The sequence below is a fragment of the Struthio camelus genome, chromosome W (assembly GCF_040807025.1).
Source record: "Struthio camelus isolate bStrCam1 chromosome W, bStrCam1.hap1, whole genome shotgun sequence".
Taxonomy (NCBI): domain Eukaryota; kingdom Metazoa; phylum Chordata; class Aves; order Struthioniformes; family Struthionidae; genus Struthio; species Struthio camelus.
Genome location: NC_090981.1, coordinates 43,800,994 through 43,814,237, shown reverse-complemented (window position 1 = coordinate 43,814,237; position 13,244 = coordinate 43,800,994). Strand labels below are relative to the sequence as shown.

The window sequence follows — 13,244 nt, the reverse complement described above, 5'->3', positions numbered from 1 at the left end:
GCATGCAAAAACCTTGCAACATCAAAGAAAATAAATGGCTTTCATTATAGTGGAAAAATTATCAAATAGAAAGTCCATGAAATTACCTGCTCTGAAATTAAGTGAAATGAAATTCTGAATCCTAAAGCTGAAGCTCATTGCCTTCCTTACAATGGTGCAGCTCCTTTGTACAGATAGGACTCTTGTAGAAATAGCCCTGGTCTAGAGAGGCTCTGGTGCTGGGCTAGAGTTAAGGAATGTAGGAACAACTGCTGGCCAGTGGCTTGACAGGCAACCTAGTGATTTTCTTGATTACAGTGTAACTCTGCCTCTCCACATCACCACTCTGTATCTGAGAATTAACCCTTGGTCTGTTCCTGTTTCTGTAGGCTGCAGTCACTGGTTCCCTCCACCATCTTTGTTCAATGAGTCAATGATTCAGTCGTCTGATCCACCAACAAAGAGACTTTGGCTTTTTGATGTTGTTCATGATCCCGAGGAGAAAAATGAGTTGTCTGAAAGATATCCTAATGTGGTGAAAAAACTGCTCTCACGGCTTCAGTATTATTATAAACGTTCAGTGCCTGTGTTCTATCCTGAGGAGGATCCTCGCTGTGATCCAGCAGCAGCTGGGGTCTGGGGTCCTTGGGCATAATGCACAGCACTGCACTCTACAAAACCCACCTGGAGTGGAGTTTGATTTATGGACTCAGGGTCCTACTCCTGTATTTCTTACCTTGTTTTTTACAATCTTGTTGATTGTGAGTTCATTCCTTGAGTCATTCAGTCTTTCTTACTCTTAAAATATGGTGGAAATCTTATTTCAATCCTCCCCACTCTCTCCTTCTCAACAATTATACTTGAAATGTCGATAAAATTAGAAATCTGTTGTTTGAATATTCTTTGTCAGCAATTTGCCTCTAAAGTGGTGGTAGGATGTTGCTTTCCTCCCTGAAAGAGATTACTTCTGTTAAAAAGCTGCTATGAGTCATGGCAACAGGATCATTCAGAATTGTGTTGTGGAAGAAACTGATGTTTCATTTCATGCTTGCCCAGAAGACAAGCATCAGAAGCTGTTACATATCTGTAGAGAATAGAAGAAATACAGCAATTTACATAATTCTTACCTTTAACATGCACTTCTGTCCAGAAAAGAGAACAGTCAGAAATCTCCAAAAAAACCCAAAACTTCTAGTATGAAGCAAAATCCTTTATTCCTATTCACTGCTAACATATGAAATGGGGGTAGAGAAAGGTGGTTGACCTGAGGGCAGGCCTGCCATGTAGAGGGACCTTAACACACTGGAGAAATGGGTGAACAAAAACTGTGTGAAGTTCAACAAGAGCAGAGTCCTGCACTTGGGATGGCAAAACTCCACACAACAGTACAGGCTGGGCTCTGACTGGATAGACACCGTTGCTGTGGGAAAGAACCTGAGAGTCCTATTGGGCAATAAATTGAACAAGAATTACCATATGCCTTAGTGATGAAGGTGGCCGAGGACATATTGGTCCATATTAGCAAGAGCGTAGCCAGCACACTGAAGAAGTGATTATTCCCCTCTGTTCAGCACTGGAGCACTGCATCACATTTTGAGCTTCCCCATACAAGACAGACATTGACATACTGGAGTGAGTCTAGTGGAGAGCCATGGAAATGAGCACATGAGGAGAGGCTAAAGAAGTGAGTTAATTTAGCCTGGAGAAGAAAAGACAAACGAGAGATTGCTATCTTCAACAAGGTAAATGAAGGGCATAGAGAAGATGAAGTCAGACTCAGAGATGCACAAAGAGAAGACAAGAGGCAACAGACACAAGTTGCAACACAGGGAGTTCTAATTAGATATAAGGAAAGAAAAATCTCATTGTAAGGGTGCTGAAATACTGGAACAGATTGCCCAGTGAGGTTGTGGCATCCCCATCCTTGGAGACGTTCAAAATTTGACTGGAAAAGGCCCTGAGTAACCCAATCTTAATTCTGAAGTTGGATCTAATTTGCAGGTTGGCCTTGCTTTGGTACTGGTTGGGGGAACAACCAGATGGCCTGCAAAAGGCCCTTTCAGCCTGCATTATTCACTGATTCTGTGATGAACAAAGCCTTACTCTTACTTATTGCCTGCCTTTGTGGCGTACTCTTTCTGCTCAGATTGTTTTTTTATTATCACAGTAGCAACTATTTTCATCTTGAAATTGGCTCTGAGCCATGAGGAAACCAGGCCAAACAATTTCACTTGATTACTCACCAAATTGATGTGAGAAGATCAACCTACCAGCTCTCTTAATGTTAAAAACCTCTGGAGTCTGGCCAGAGTTCTGTCAGTGCTTTTCAATGTCTTTAGCCAAGTTCTCAGGCTGCAGAACTCTAGCTGTCATCCTCTCCAGAAAGCAGGAACCTAACTGCATGTTTTCAGGATCCAGGGCCAAGTCCTATGATTTGCACTAAGGCTTTGCGCATCTTTTCCCAGTTTTGTCTCCTTCAGGAGACATCTGCTAATTATTAGCAACAATTAGCAGACGGACTTATGAAAAGACTGTCACACTTGACAAAATTTTCTTTTTTTTTTTTTTAACTACAAAGATAAAGCACAGGAAAGATGGAACTTCAGGAAGCGAAAAACATGTTTTAAAATAAACAGAAATTCCTGCCTTCTGGTACAGCTGATTCTCCATGACACTCTTAAACCTGCTTGCATCTCCCACCTTTGATGTGTTCCTACATATACTAGAATGGAAAACAACATTCTCTAAAAGCCTGTTCAGCTGTTTGTCTTTTTCCCAAAGTCTCTCATATTTTCCCCTCTCCTTTGTCACTTCTGCCTCTTTATGTTAGCATTTTTCCATTCCATTTCCTTCACTGTCCTCAGCCTTGAAGGTGGGTAAAGAAGAAAGATAGATTGGGAAAGAATACTTCTCCTATGTTGGACAAACATATATTCTCTATGGTTTGGTCTGATATGTCTTGAGAGCCTGTGTCAGACCAAGGTTCAATCCGTCTCCATCAGTGGTTGAAAGCAGATAGCTGCACAGGAGTAAAGGGCAAGCATATGTGATAAGTTCTGCAGATTGTCTTTCATTTTCTAACTGTGGCTCAGAGAAAAACTGAACCTCAGATATTTAACTGCTTTGTGTTTAGTAGTCCTCAGTGTAAATTCTTGGAAGAAGATTGTGTGAATACCACAGTCAGGAGTTCCACAGCCTAACTACACAATATGTAAAGAGTCACCTCTGTTTATGATCTGCTTCCAGGCAATTTCAGTTTTCACTGGTAAAATACGTATGCCATGACAGAAGTCCCAAATGTACCATGTTTCGCAACTTGCATATTAACCAGTATCTTTATAAAAATAAACAGAATTTGTATGTTCTGTAAAGGTAGTCTCCAAACTGATACATGACCATCTTTCCTTCCATTTCACAAAACTGTTTTCCACTTTTCTTTCTATTTTGGCTTCACAGCACAACAGCATTTCACTCTTAAGCGCCAAGAGGTTCATTAAGATAACTTTCTGAGACAAACTCTATTATGTGCTGACCACAGGAAGGGATCAAAAATGTAAGCAACAGAACCTTTTTATAAGCTATTGCATCACCTTGACAAAGCTCCCATCTTCCTTCAGTAGCTCCAGAAAACCGTTATTGCACTTCCCTTTCCTAATTGTCACGGTATATCTATTTTATACCAACATAATGATTTATGCTGGTTTATAACTTTTACCTTTTTAATACTGCAACATTAAGCTTCATATCCTCATTTTTTGTAACATATAAGTAATTATATAGAGTTTAGAATATGGGGTTCTGAAAGAGTGAGGTGTCACTATACCTCATGTAACTTTCAGTATTACTATTTCTGTATCTTATGCATTAATTATATAGCTGGACCTTCAAATGTCTTTTTGAAATAAATCATCCAAGTATCAGAGATTCCATCTATTTAGTTCCCCATTCCTGATTCATTCAGAATTTGCTGGTTAATTTATTCTTGCAATCAAAATGTAGATGGAGAGGTTGACAGCCATTCCGCAGCCCATAAGGGAAACAAGTCCAATCAATTTATATTATTATCACGCAAGAGGGTTGGGGTGTGTGTGTGTGTGTATTTAGAACTCTGTCTACACTAGTAGGTATGTAAGACTTGAAAGCTCACTGCTCTCAGTCAATAGCCCATATGACATTTTGGTTTATAAAAGCAATTATAGGATGTGGTTGCCATAATAACAAGAGAATGGACTCAGGAATGTGGGGCAGAGATGGGTCCCCAAGTCACTGTGTATCATTCATTGTTCTGCATTCTCATTACATGAGAAAGGATGTTGGCTTACCCACAAAAGTGGGAATTTTTATCAATGATATTTTTAATACGAGTACTGTTTTTATTATGTTGCTGTCCAATTTCACGGAACAGAAAACAACATCAGCTAACTTGCAAAAACCCAGGTAATTAACGTGCTTGAGTTCTCCCATCAATGTCAACTCCTTGGCTAAAGTAAGAAAGGATCAAAGAACTTCTAGTTTTAATTTCAGAAGTAAGTAGAGCCATTACATGTTCTTTTTTCTCTCTGTCCTGCAATCTACATTTTATTATCTTGCTGATTCAAATCCATCTACCAGCAAGAGACTGTGGTAAGTCACTGTTTCCTGTGGTATAGAATTTATCTTCTATTTCCCCTTTTTCCTTAGCAAAGAGGTGTTGTATTTTGAAATTCATTATAAAAAATAAGTATATATAAAATAAGGGTTTTTTAAAATTCCTAATTGTTTTCCCTGGGTGGTCCTCCATAAAATATTTTAATTGAACTGGGTTAGGAAAAAAAACAGCTAGCTGTTGGCATCAGCAGAAAGTTGTATACCGCTTGATTGTTTCAAATTGGGAAGTACAAAATTCTTTATATGTTTTGTGGTTAAATGAGTAACATTCAAAAATGCAAGTATTTTGGACTCTCTAGATAACACTTCATTTCATCCCTTTCCAAGTTTTAAGATCAATCTTAATCTAGCAGATTTCTTAGAATTTCAAATTTGAAAGTCTTCATTTTTATGTTGTAAAAATAATTATAACTTTAGAAAAGTAACCATGTTTAGGAAGAATGCTCATACTGGCTATGCATTCTGTTGTTTACAGAAAGATGTACACAAACAAGGAAAGAATCCTTTTATAAGCAAAACAGGAGGTCTGAACCTGTTCTTGAATCCAAAGCCCAATATTCCTCCTGTAAGTAATTAGTTCAGAGAACATGGGCTTTCCTAGAGTTGACAAATAGGCCTTGCAGGAAAACCTGAGTTTAATCCTTTTCAAAATATCTAAACAGAAGAACCTAGAATTTAAACCCTTGAAGGCTGTGTGCAGTTGAAGATGCACTAGCAGTCCCTGTTGGCCTCTTGGAATTTGCCTCTTATCTCACTCTCTGGTGAAGTGGTTCAATAGCATAATGCTACTAGGGGTATTTCCAAAGCTCTTCCATATTTTCCTTAAGAAGCTTGAGGTTATGCAGAGAATCCTATTAGACCTGTGCCACCCCATTGCTACCCAGAAAGTCTTGATAGAAGGGGTAAACTAGTGAGAGAACCACTAATACCCACTGTGTGTGATGGAGCTTGGCACACCAAAATATGCAGTCTGTATGTGAAATCAGGTTTGTACTCCTAGGATTTGGGAAACCCAAGTGAGAAACAGGCACGTAACTTACAAACACAGGAAGCAAACAGTCTAAATGAAAAAAAAAATTAACAGTGAAGAAATATGTGACGATCCAAACTCTAACGACAGGTGTGGGCCATGCCTTAGCCTAGGAACACCAGATCATTTCCGAGATGTAACAGTTGTCAAGGCAGATTATTTTTTTCCCTGCCTGTCCGTTTCTTTGGCAGTTCCCTTGCAGGCCCCACTCAAACTAGACCCCAAGGCTGTATCTTTCTCATAACACTAGCCTTAACTCTTACACTAGGGGTGAGCTGAGCCATAGCCCAGCATCCTGAGCCAAGGCCCATGTGAAAGAGCTCCAAGGAGACAATTCTTTCTGAAGCCTACCCCCTCCTTTGGCATCACCTTTGCAGGTCCAGTCTCACTGGACCCCAGGCTTTGTTTCTATACTAACTGTAACCCTAATACTAAGCCTAACTCTAAAACTAGATGTGAACTGAGCCTTAATCCAAGACCCAGGTTGTCGCTGAGATGCCAAAGGCATCAGAGAACACTTTTTGGTTCCAACCCTTCCTTTACCAGTCCCATTCCACCCCAGACACCTAGGCTTTGTCTTTCTCCTACCACTAACCCTAGCAGTAGGCTTTGTTACTCTCTAAACTTGAACACTAACCTTAACACTAGTCTTAGATCATGACCTCAGGCTGTAACCCTGAGGAAGGATTCCTTCCTGCTCAGGGAAGAATTCTTTTTGCAGCCCAAACCTTCACCATCCCTTGGCAACCCCTTTGCAGGACCCCACCACAACAGGACCCCTAGCCTTTGTCTCTCTTTGAACCCTAACCATGCCTGGGGCCTTAACCCTAGACAATGCCAGCCATGGCCCAGATGAAAGTTCTCATGGGAGAATTTTTTTGTAGCCCAAATCTGTCATTAGCAGCTCCCCCACAACTAGAATCCTATGCTTTATCTCTCTTCTAATCCTAACCTCAATGGCAAAACAAGTGTGACCACAGCACCGGCAACCAACTAGAGCACAATCCCATAGTACCTGAACAGGCTTGGGAGAAGTAGGTGCTAACAACAGGGCCCGTAGCCCCAAACAAGGAAAGGTGATGAGCCAGGTGCAGGGTCCGTCTCGGTGGTTCAGTCATGAGCAGCTGGAGTTGAGGCCAGAGACAGGGCTGGCTACAAAACAGGTCTGAGGCCCATTCAGGATACAGGACTGGAGATAGCACTATGAACAGGCACTATGACACAGCTCAAGCAAGGACCCAAGGCCCAAGCTGTTAGATGAAATTTTGCTCCTGGCCCCTGGGCAGATGGTGTAAGTGGAGACCCCAGGTGAGACTGGTCAGAACAGTTAAGTCCCTCGGGGCCCTCAGGACCCTAACAGCAGCCCCCCACAGTGAGGTGTGTCCTTCTGCTTCAGAGATCCTGGCTCAGAGGGGGACTTGCTGTGGGCTGTCTTGGAGCCATTTCAGGGGTCCTAGAGCCAGGGCATGGGAACAGTGTGCAGGAAACCTGGGGCCAGGCAGGGAGTTCAGGCAGCCGCTGAAGAGTCCTAGCCACATGTGTGTGTTGGGGATGGGGGAGGGGGTGGGGGGGTGACAAGCCTCCACTGAGACAATCCCTGCTGCACCAGGGGACGAGGATGGGATGAGAGGAACCCAAAGCCAGGCCAATCCAGAGGAGCCATGGGGCCAGACCCCATGCTGGACATTTCAGGGCTTGGCGGTGGTGGGAGGTGGGGTGGGAGTGTCCCAGGTGAAGCTAATCTGGGCAGTTAGGGCCCGTTAACAGGCTCGGGACTCTGACTGCCCTACCCTTTGCTTTTGCTATAGATATGGGCTGAGTCTGGAGGTTTCTTCCTATGGTGAAACATTTCTTTTGGTATTCCCTTTGCAACCTCACCCCAAGTGGGCTCCTAGGTTTTGTATCCTTCTAGCTCTAAATAAGGTGAGATTTGTAATGGGAAAGTAGTGCTTGTGCTAAGGGAAAGAAAAAAAACAGTTCTAAGATTGGGGAGTTTTTTAAGCTAACTTTTTGTTTGCTGACTGCTGTTTTCAAACTAACTGGCTTAACTCTTTCTGTTTGCAGTCTTTGTTGCTGCAGGCAAACAATGGATACTATTCAATTTCAGATGTGGTTGTTATATGGGAAGATCCTGGTTAAACAGACAACACAGGCAGTTACTTAGGGTTGCAAGCTAGTTTGGATATTCTGATTCCAGTGTTTTCAAAAGTATTCTTCTGGTGTTTCACAATGTGTGTATGAGCGCATCTACATAGAACAGAGCTGCTGCAGAGAGCAGTAAAAACATTTTGGTAGAGAGTAAGCAGAATCAGTCAGCCATCCAACCACGGATGGGTTCAGTAACAGCCCTTGTGATAATTGCATACTGTGGTTAGCTGAGGCAAACAGGATGGTGCATTAAGTTCTTGTTGTGTTAGTGTTCCCTCCTGAGAGTGTTATTTTGTGGGGTAGAGTGAAGAGATACTGGAAAGGTTGGTGGTATATCTGCTGCCAAGTTTCTAAAAATTGGCTTTTGGCTGCCATCATCAAAGTAGCTACCAGATGTTCATCCCCTAATTCTGGCTAAGCTCAATAGCAACAAAGGCAGCTATATTTTGTCTGTAGGACTATAGTTAGAAAAAGTACAGTCAGAATCACTAGATTTGGATCTAAGGAATGTAATGCTTATTTGGACGAGTCTCCAAAAGCCACAACAAGGTACTACACCAAAGCCACAGTTCTGTGCTGCTAGATTCTGGCATTCAGGACAGTAATAAAAATAAAGAAGCATGTCTCGCTTTGTACTATGCGTTCTTATGATTTATTCAAGCAAACAAGGAGTTAGAACTCAGTGAATATGCATACAAACAAAGTAAGCTGTGTTCTGTATTCAGCAATGTTTGTTGAGTAGTTTTGGGCATAAAGCCCATGGTAATGAATGGAAAACTTTGATTAGGACATCTGCGGCCTACCCAAATCATTTTATGGGATCTAAAATTCTGCCTGAAATATCACTTGATGGCCCTATTAACATACCATGTCAGAACCTTATTTTCTTTGTTGTCTATGTTCTCCCAGAATGCTGATGAAGTAGAATACTATGGTTTTTTTGTAGGGAACTTGAACACAGAGAGCTGAAATGACTTATCCAAGGACATCTGAGCCCTTATGTTGCTTTGGTTTATCTGGCCTCACTGGGGAAAAAAGTTTAATGGGTCTCTGGACAATGAGAAGATGAGCATTGAGACCATCAAGTCGGAGGCTTTGGGGCATGAACCCTTGCCTCTTGACTTCACTTCTAGCAGACATACATCTCAGTTCCAGCTTGACGCTACTTAACTCAATATAACAAATATCTTTTTATTTATAAGTTCCTGTATTGGCAGATCTGAGACTCAGAATGTTTTTTTCTGGATGTTACTCACCAGTGCAGGTTTATCCATGAAAACATAGTTTCTGGAGAATCATCATTTTTCCACTTTGCCCTGTATATTAGTGGTAATAAGAACCTTTTTAAAAGGCTGTGAAAATCATGACCATCTGTCTGCTGCTAGGTAGGTAGCCCTTGTAGATTTACTGAATTTTCACTCCAATTCGTGTCCCCTTTGCTCTGTTTTCAAATATTCCATTTTACAAGTGATACTTGATTGATAAAGTACTGTCTGAAATAATCCCAAGGTGGCTATTAGTCTGGTCTAGTCACCTCCCGTCCTACCAGTGACATCTTGTAGAAACAAAGTAATTCTCCTGCCTTTTCAATTCTGTTTTGGCTTTACTTTATAATGAAGAAAGCATGGTCATGGTACATTAAGACAAATGGATCAAAGCAATGTTGAAATTAACTATTATTCTGCTTCTAGCTAAAGCTCATAGACTCATGGACTGTAGAAGCCTGGGTAAGAACTTGCAGGTAGTTTTCTTTTTCCATAATTTCCATCTTAAGAAACTCAGAACAGCTGAAATGGCACGGTCTTTGGCTCAGTAAAACATAGGCATGTTTTTAGTATCAAAGAATCTTATTAAAATATCCTAGCTGGATTCTGAAAAATGTGGGATGGAATTGAGTGGAACACTGCATTTTTGTTTATATTTGCCCTAGAAAGTTGTCCACCCTGAAGAAATGTTTACAGAAGTGAATGACAGAGTTTTTCTCTTAGAGGCAGCAGGTGTCGAGTGTCTGAAATTCTTTTGAGTCATAATTGATTGTTAATGATAGGATTTTTTTGGTAATTATTTCTGCCTACTTTGCCTAAGGATTTAATGTGCATTGTTTTATATGGAGAATTTTTTAGTATTCAGCTTTTTTCTGTATTTACTTTGTAATAAAGTAAGGTCATGGTATATTAAACAAGCAGCTAAAATCAATTTTTAAACCATTATTCTGCCTCTAGAAAACAGAAAATATTTACATACAAAAAGGAAGTTTTTCTGTTGAAATTTTTATTAAATTTATAGCAATAAATAAAGCGGCAAGAAGCCATCCTCTTTCTCTTTTTGGAAAGAGCAAATAGAGCTATAAAGACTGAGTGCAGTGTTAGGAGGAAAGTCTAATTATTAACCCACAAATATTATTGAAAGTGTTTGTACTTCTCAATGAATTATGCATCTTCTATTTAACTAGCAACATAAAATATGGATAAACCCAATCCAAAACCAAAATCCGAAAAACCCAGGCTGCTAGTTTATCAAAGTTTGTTGTACTTCTAAATTTTATATTTTGTGTCTTTGATTCTAAATACCAAGATTAAATTGCTCAGTGCACTGGCACTTATTTTTTTAGAAGCAGTGATGATGCTGAGACTGTGTTATAACATTGTTTAGCAGCCGTTCCTCTCATGTCCTATAGAAGTGTATTTGTAAGCATTACTGTATCTGCTAGCAAAAGCTGACTTTTCAATAGCAGCCACTATGCATCCTTTTAGTTAATGTGATTTAATAACATTTGTTTGCTGGCATGTCAAAATAAAGTAATCATCCATTTTTACATATGAAATCACAGAATAGTTGGGGTTGGAAGGAGCCTCTAGAAATCACCTGGTCAATCCCTGCTCAAGCAGGGTCAGTGAGAGCAGGTTGCCTAGGACTGTGTCCAGCTGGATTTTTGAGTATCTACAAGGACAGAAACTCCACAACCCACCTGGGCAACCTGTGCCAATGTTCATCCTCACAGTAAAGAAGCGTTTTCTTGTGTAAAAGTACTGCTTTTATCCATAATTTATTGTCATTGTGCATTCATAAATGTACCACTGATGCGCATAAGAAGAAAAGAAGATATTTTAGGAATACCTGGTGAAAACACTTAGATTTCATTCTAAGCATGAGCTAGGCCATTAGAAACTGTAAGACATGGATAATTATCAAAACCCTACAGGTATTGGAGATCTGGTGTTGTTTAGTTCCATAACTGTCAGCCCAGAAAGTGTACACACAGCTATACCAGGCTCAAAGCATTCCTTTCTCCCACTGCTGTCTTAGGGGCTGAATACAGCGTTGATATGCAAAGAGTTGTTAGTTGATTATGAGCGAAGAGCAGATTCCTGTTGGTTTGAGGGTGCAGTTTCACGTTATGCTCTTAATGCACACTATCTAAATGTTGCAGGCAAAGGGGATGGTCCCACACTTCCTTTCTGCCCCTCAGCCCAGCTGCGCTTTCCAGCAGCCTCGCTTGTATTGGAAGTAGCAATGGCCACAGGTAACCTGGAAGCATGAAACGGCACCTTTAACAGGCTTTGCCTAGGAGCTGAACTCAGAAGATTCTGAATTTATTACTCATTAATTAACATCTGTGTATCTTAGTTGCCCAAATTGCAGGGGGAGGTGAGAAGAGGAAAGGAGATTGTTTAACTGTTATAGGGATAATGTTAAAAATAGAGACCAGGGCTATGCGTTTTGGAAAAACTTTGTTCAAGATGTGGTTCACTCAACCTGAGCTTGTATTATAAACCAGCCCAGTCTAGCTGCAGAGCTGAATTAAAGGTCCCAGTTTATAATGTAAATTAGAATCATGTTCTTGGTTCAGGGAAAATTGCCTGATTCCTGTTCCCTAATAAAGTTTCATTTGTTGTGGACTCATGGGCTTATTTTGAAAAGTAATCTGAAAATATGAAGTACCAAAAACTATTAAGCTATGGCAATGTTAGAAGAAGAAACTTACTTTCTCAGTTGATAATCAGAATTTGTTTTACCTATGCATATCACAAACACTATATTCTTATTTTAATGTTGTTTTAATTTTGTCATGTTGTGTTTATATTTAAAATAAATGTTAGCTGGACATGACTGCAGAGAAAAAGATATCAAAGATACATTTATGCATAGAACTTCAGTTTCAAAATGAACCTGCTAGTATTAGAAACTATCATTAAAATAAATGTGCTATTTTGAAAATACTATAATCTCCATTTCCTCTTCCTTTTACTCAAAAACCTGGAAATGAAAGGAATTTTTCATACAGATCAAATGATAGCTATGAACCTCAGAAAGGAAAAAATATTTTTAAGATAGAATTTTCTTTTGGCTGACCCATAATAAAGCATATACAGACAGAGAGTCTCATAAATCCATTAGAATGCTATAGTTCTAAAATTTGTCCATATTTAGCTTTATGATACTGCTTAGAAATAAAGCTTTCTGCTTTCAGAAAGCCATAACAGTGGCTACTGTTCTCTCTCTTAGGAAAACGGAAGTTCAGTGTTTTCTGGTCAGCAGTAGGAATTCCACTTTGTAATTTGACACTCTTCATTCCTCTCCTCTCAAGAACAGTGAAACAAAAAATTAAAGGCAGAACAGATTTTCAAACAGTGTAGCATTTGCAAGTCCTCATGCACCTTTAATGTTCTGTTGGCACATACACACGGAAAGCTTCATAACCTGGCCTGTTTCTTGCCAGTTCCTCCTCCCTGCAGATCATCTAACCAGGCACATTTAAGTAAGAATTTGTGCCTCAGAGTTTCTCCAATTTCATCCCTATTGTTCCAAACTCTCAAGCAATAGTAAGAGCCATAGAATAGCCTAGATCTTCATGTTAGGAGGCTGATGTAGCATTGCTGTAGCAAACTGAGCTATATAGTAGTTTATACCAGCAAGTCCTGTGCAGTTTCCAGGAAGGTATTAGTCATTTTTTCCTATTTTGTTTTTAATTAGTGGTCTCTAGTAAGCAAACGATGATGGCATATCTGTGTAGCAGTACAAATTGGATCTTCTCATGCTCAAAGTGGGTAACTCAAGCTCAGGTTTGTCAGTCAGTCTGATTTCTTTCGGATGGGTTCATTATTTCTCAGCCTATGATATGGTAATGGTTAAAGCAAGATGTACAATTTAAACAGGCAGTTTTTTGTTACCTTATTTCTACACATCTCAGTCTAAGAATCTGTTTTAATCAAGCCTGTTTTACCACAAAGCTTGTGTTTTACCCACGTAGTTGTGTTGACTGCTCATGCTGCAGTGAACTGGGTTAGGGTCAAGAATTAGTATCTTGAAAATACAGCATTGCATTATGCTGTTTCATTTCAACTTTTGTATTTCAATGGCTGACTAGTTTCTGGGTGGCAGTGTGGCTGTGCATACAGTAGTAGTGAAGATGTGTAGGTGTTGATTGTGGTCACTTGGT

At 40.0% G+C, this 13,244-nt stretch overlaps 1 protein-coding gene across 1 annotated transcript in view; it reads left to right on the top strand.

Moving 5' to 3' along the window:
- LOC138060894 (arylsulfatase B-like) overlaps nt 1-3,901 on the top strand; it is a 71,485-nt gene extending 67,584 nt beyond the window's left edge. Inside the window, exon 8 of the mRNA XM_068925404.1 lies at nt 369-3,901. Coding sequence (XP_068781505.1) covers nt 369-634 — 266 coding nt within the window. The 3' untranslated portion in view covers nt 635-3,901. The remainder of the gene's footprint in view (nt 1-368) is intronic.
- Nucleotides 3,902-13,244: the final 9,343 nt, after the last annotated feature.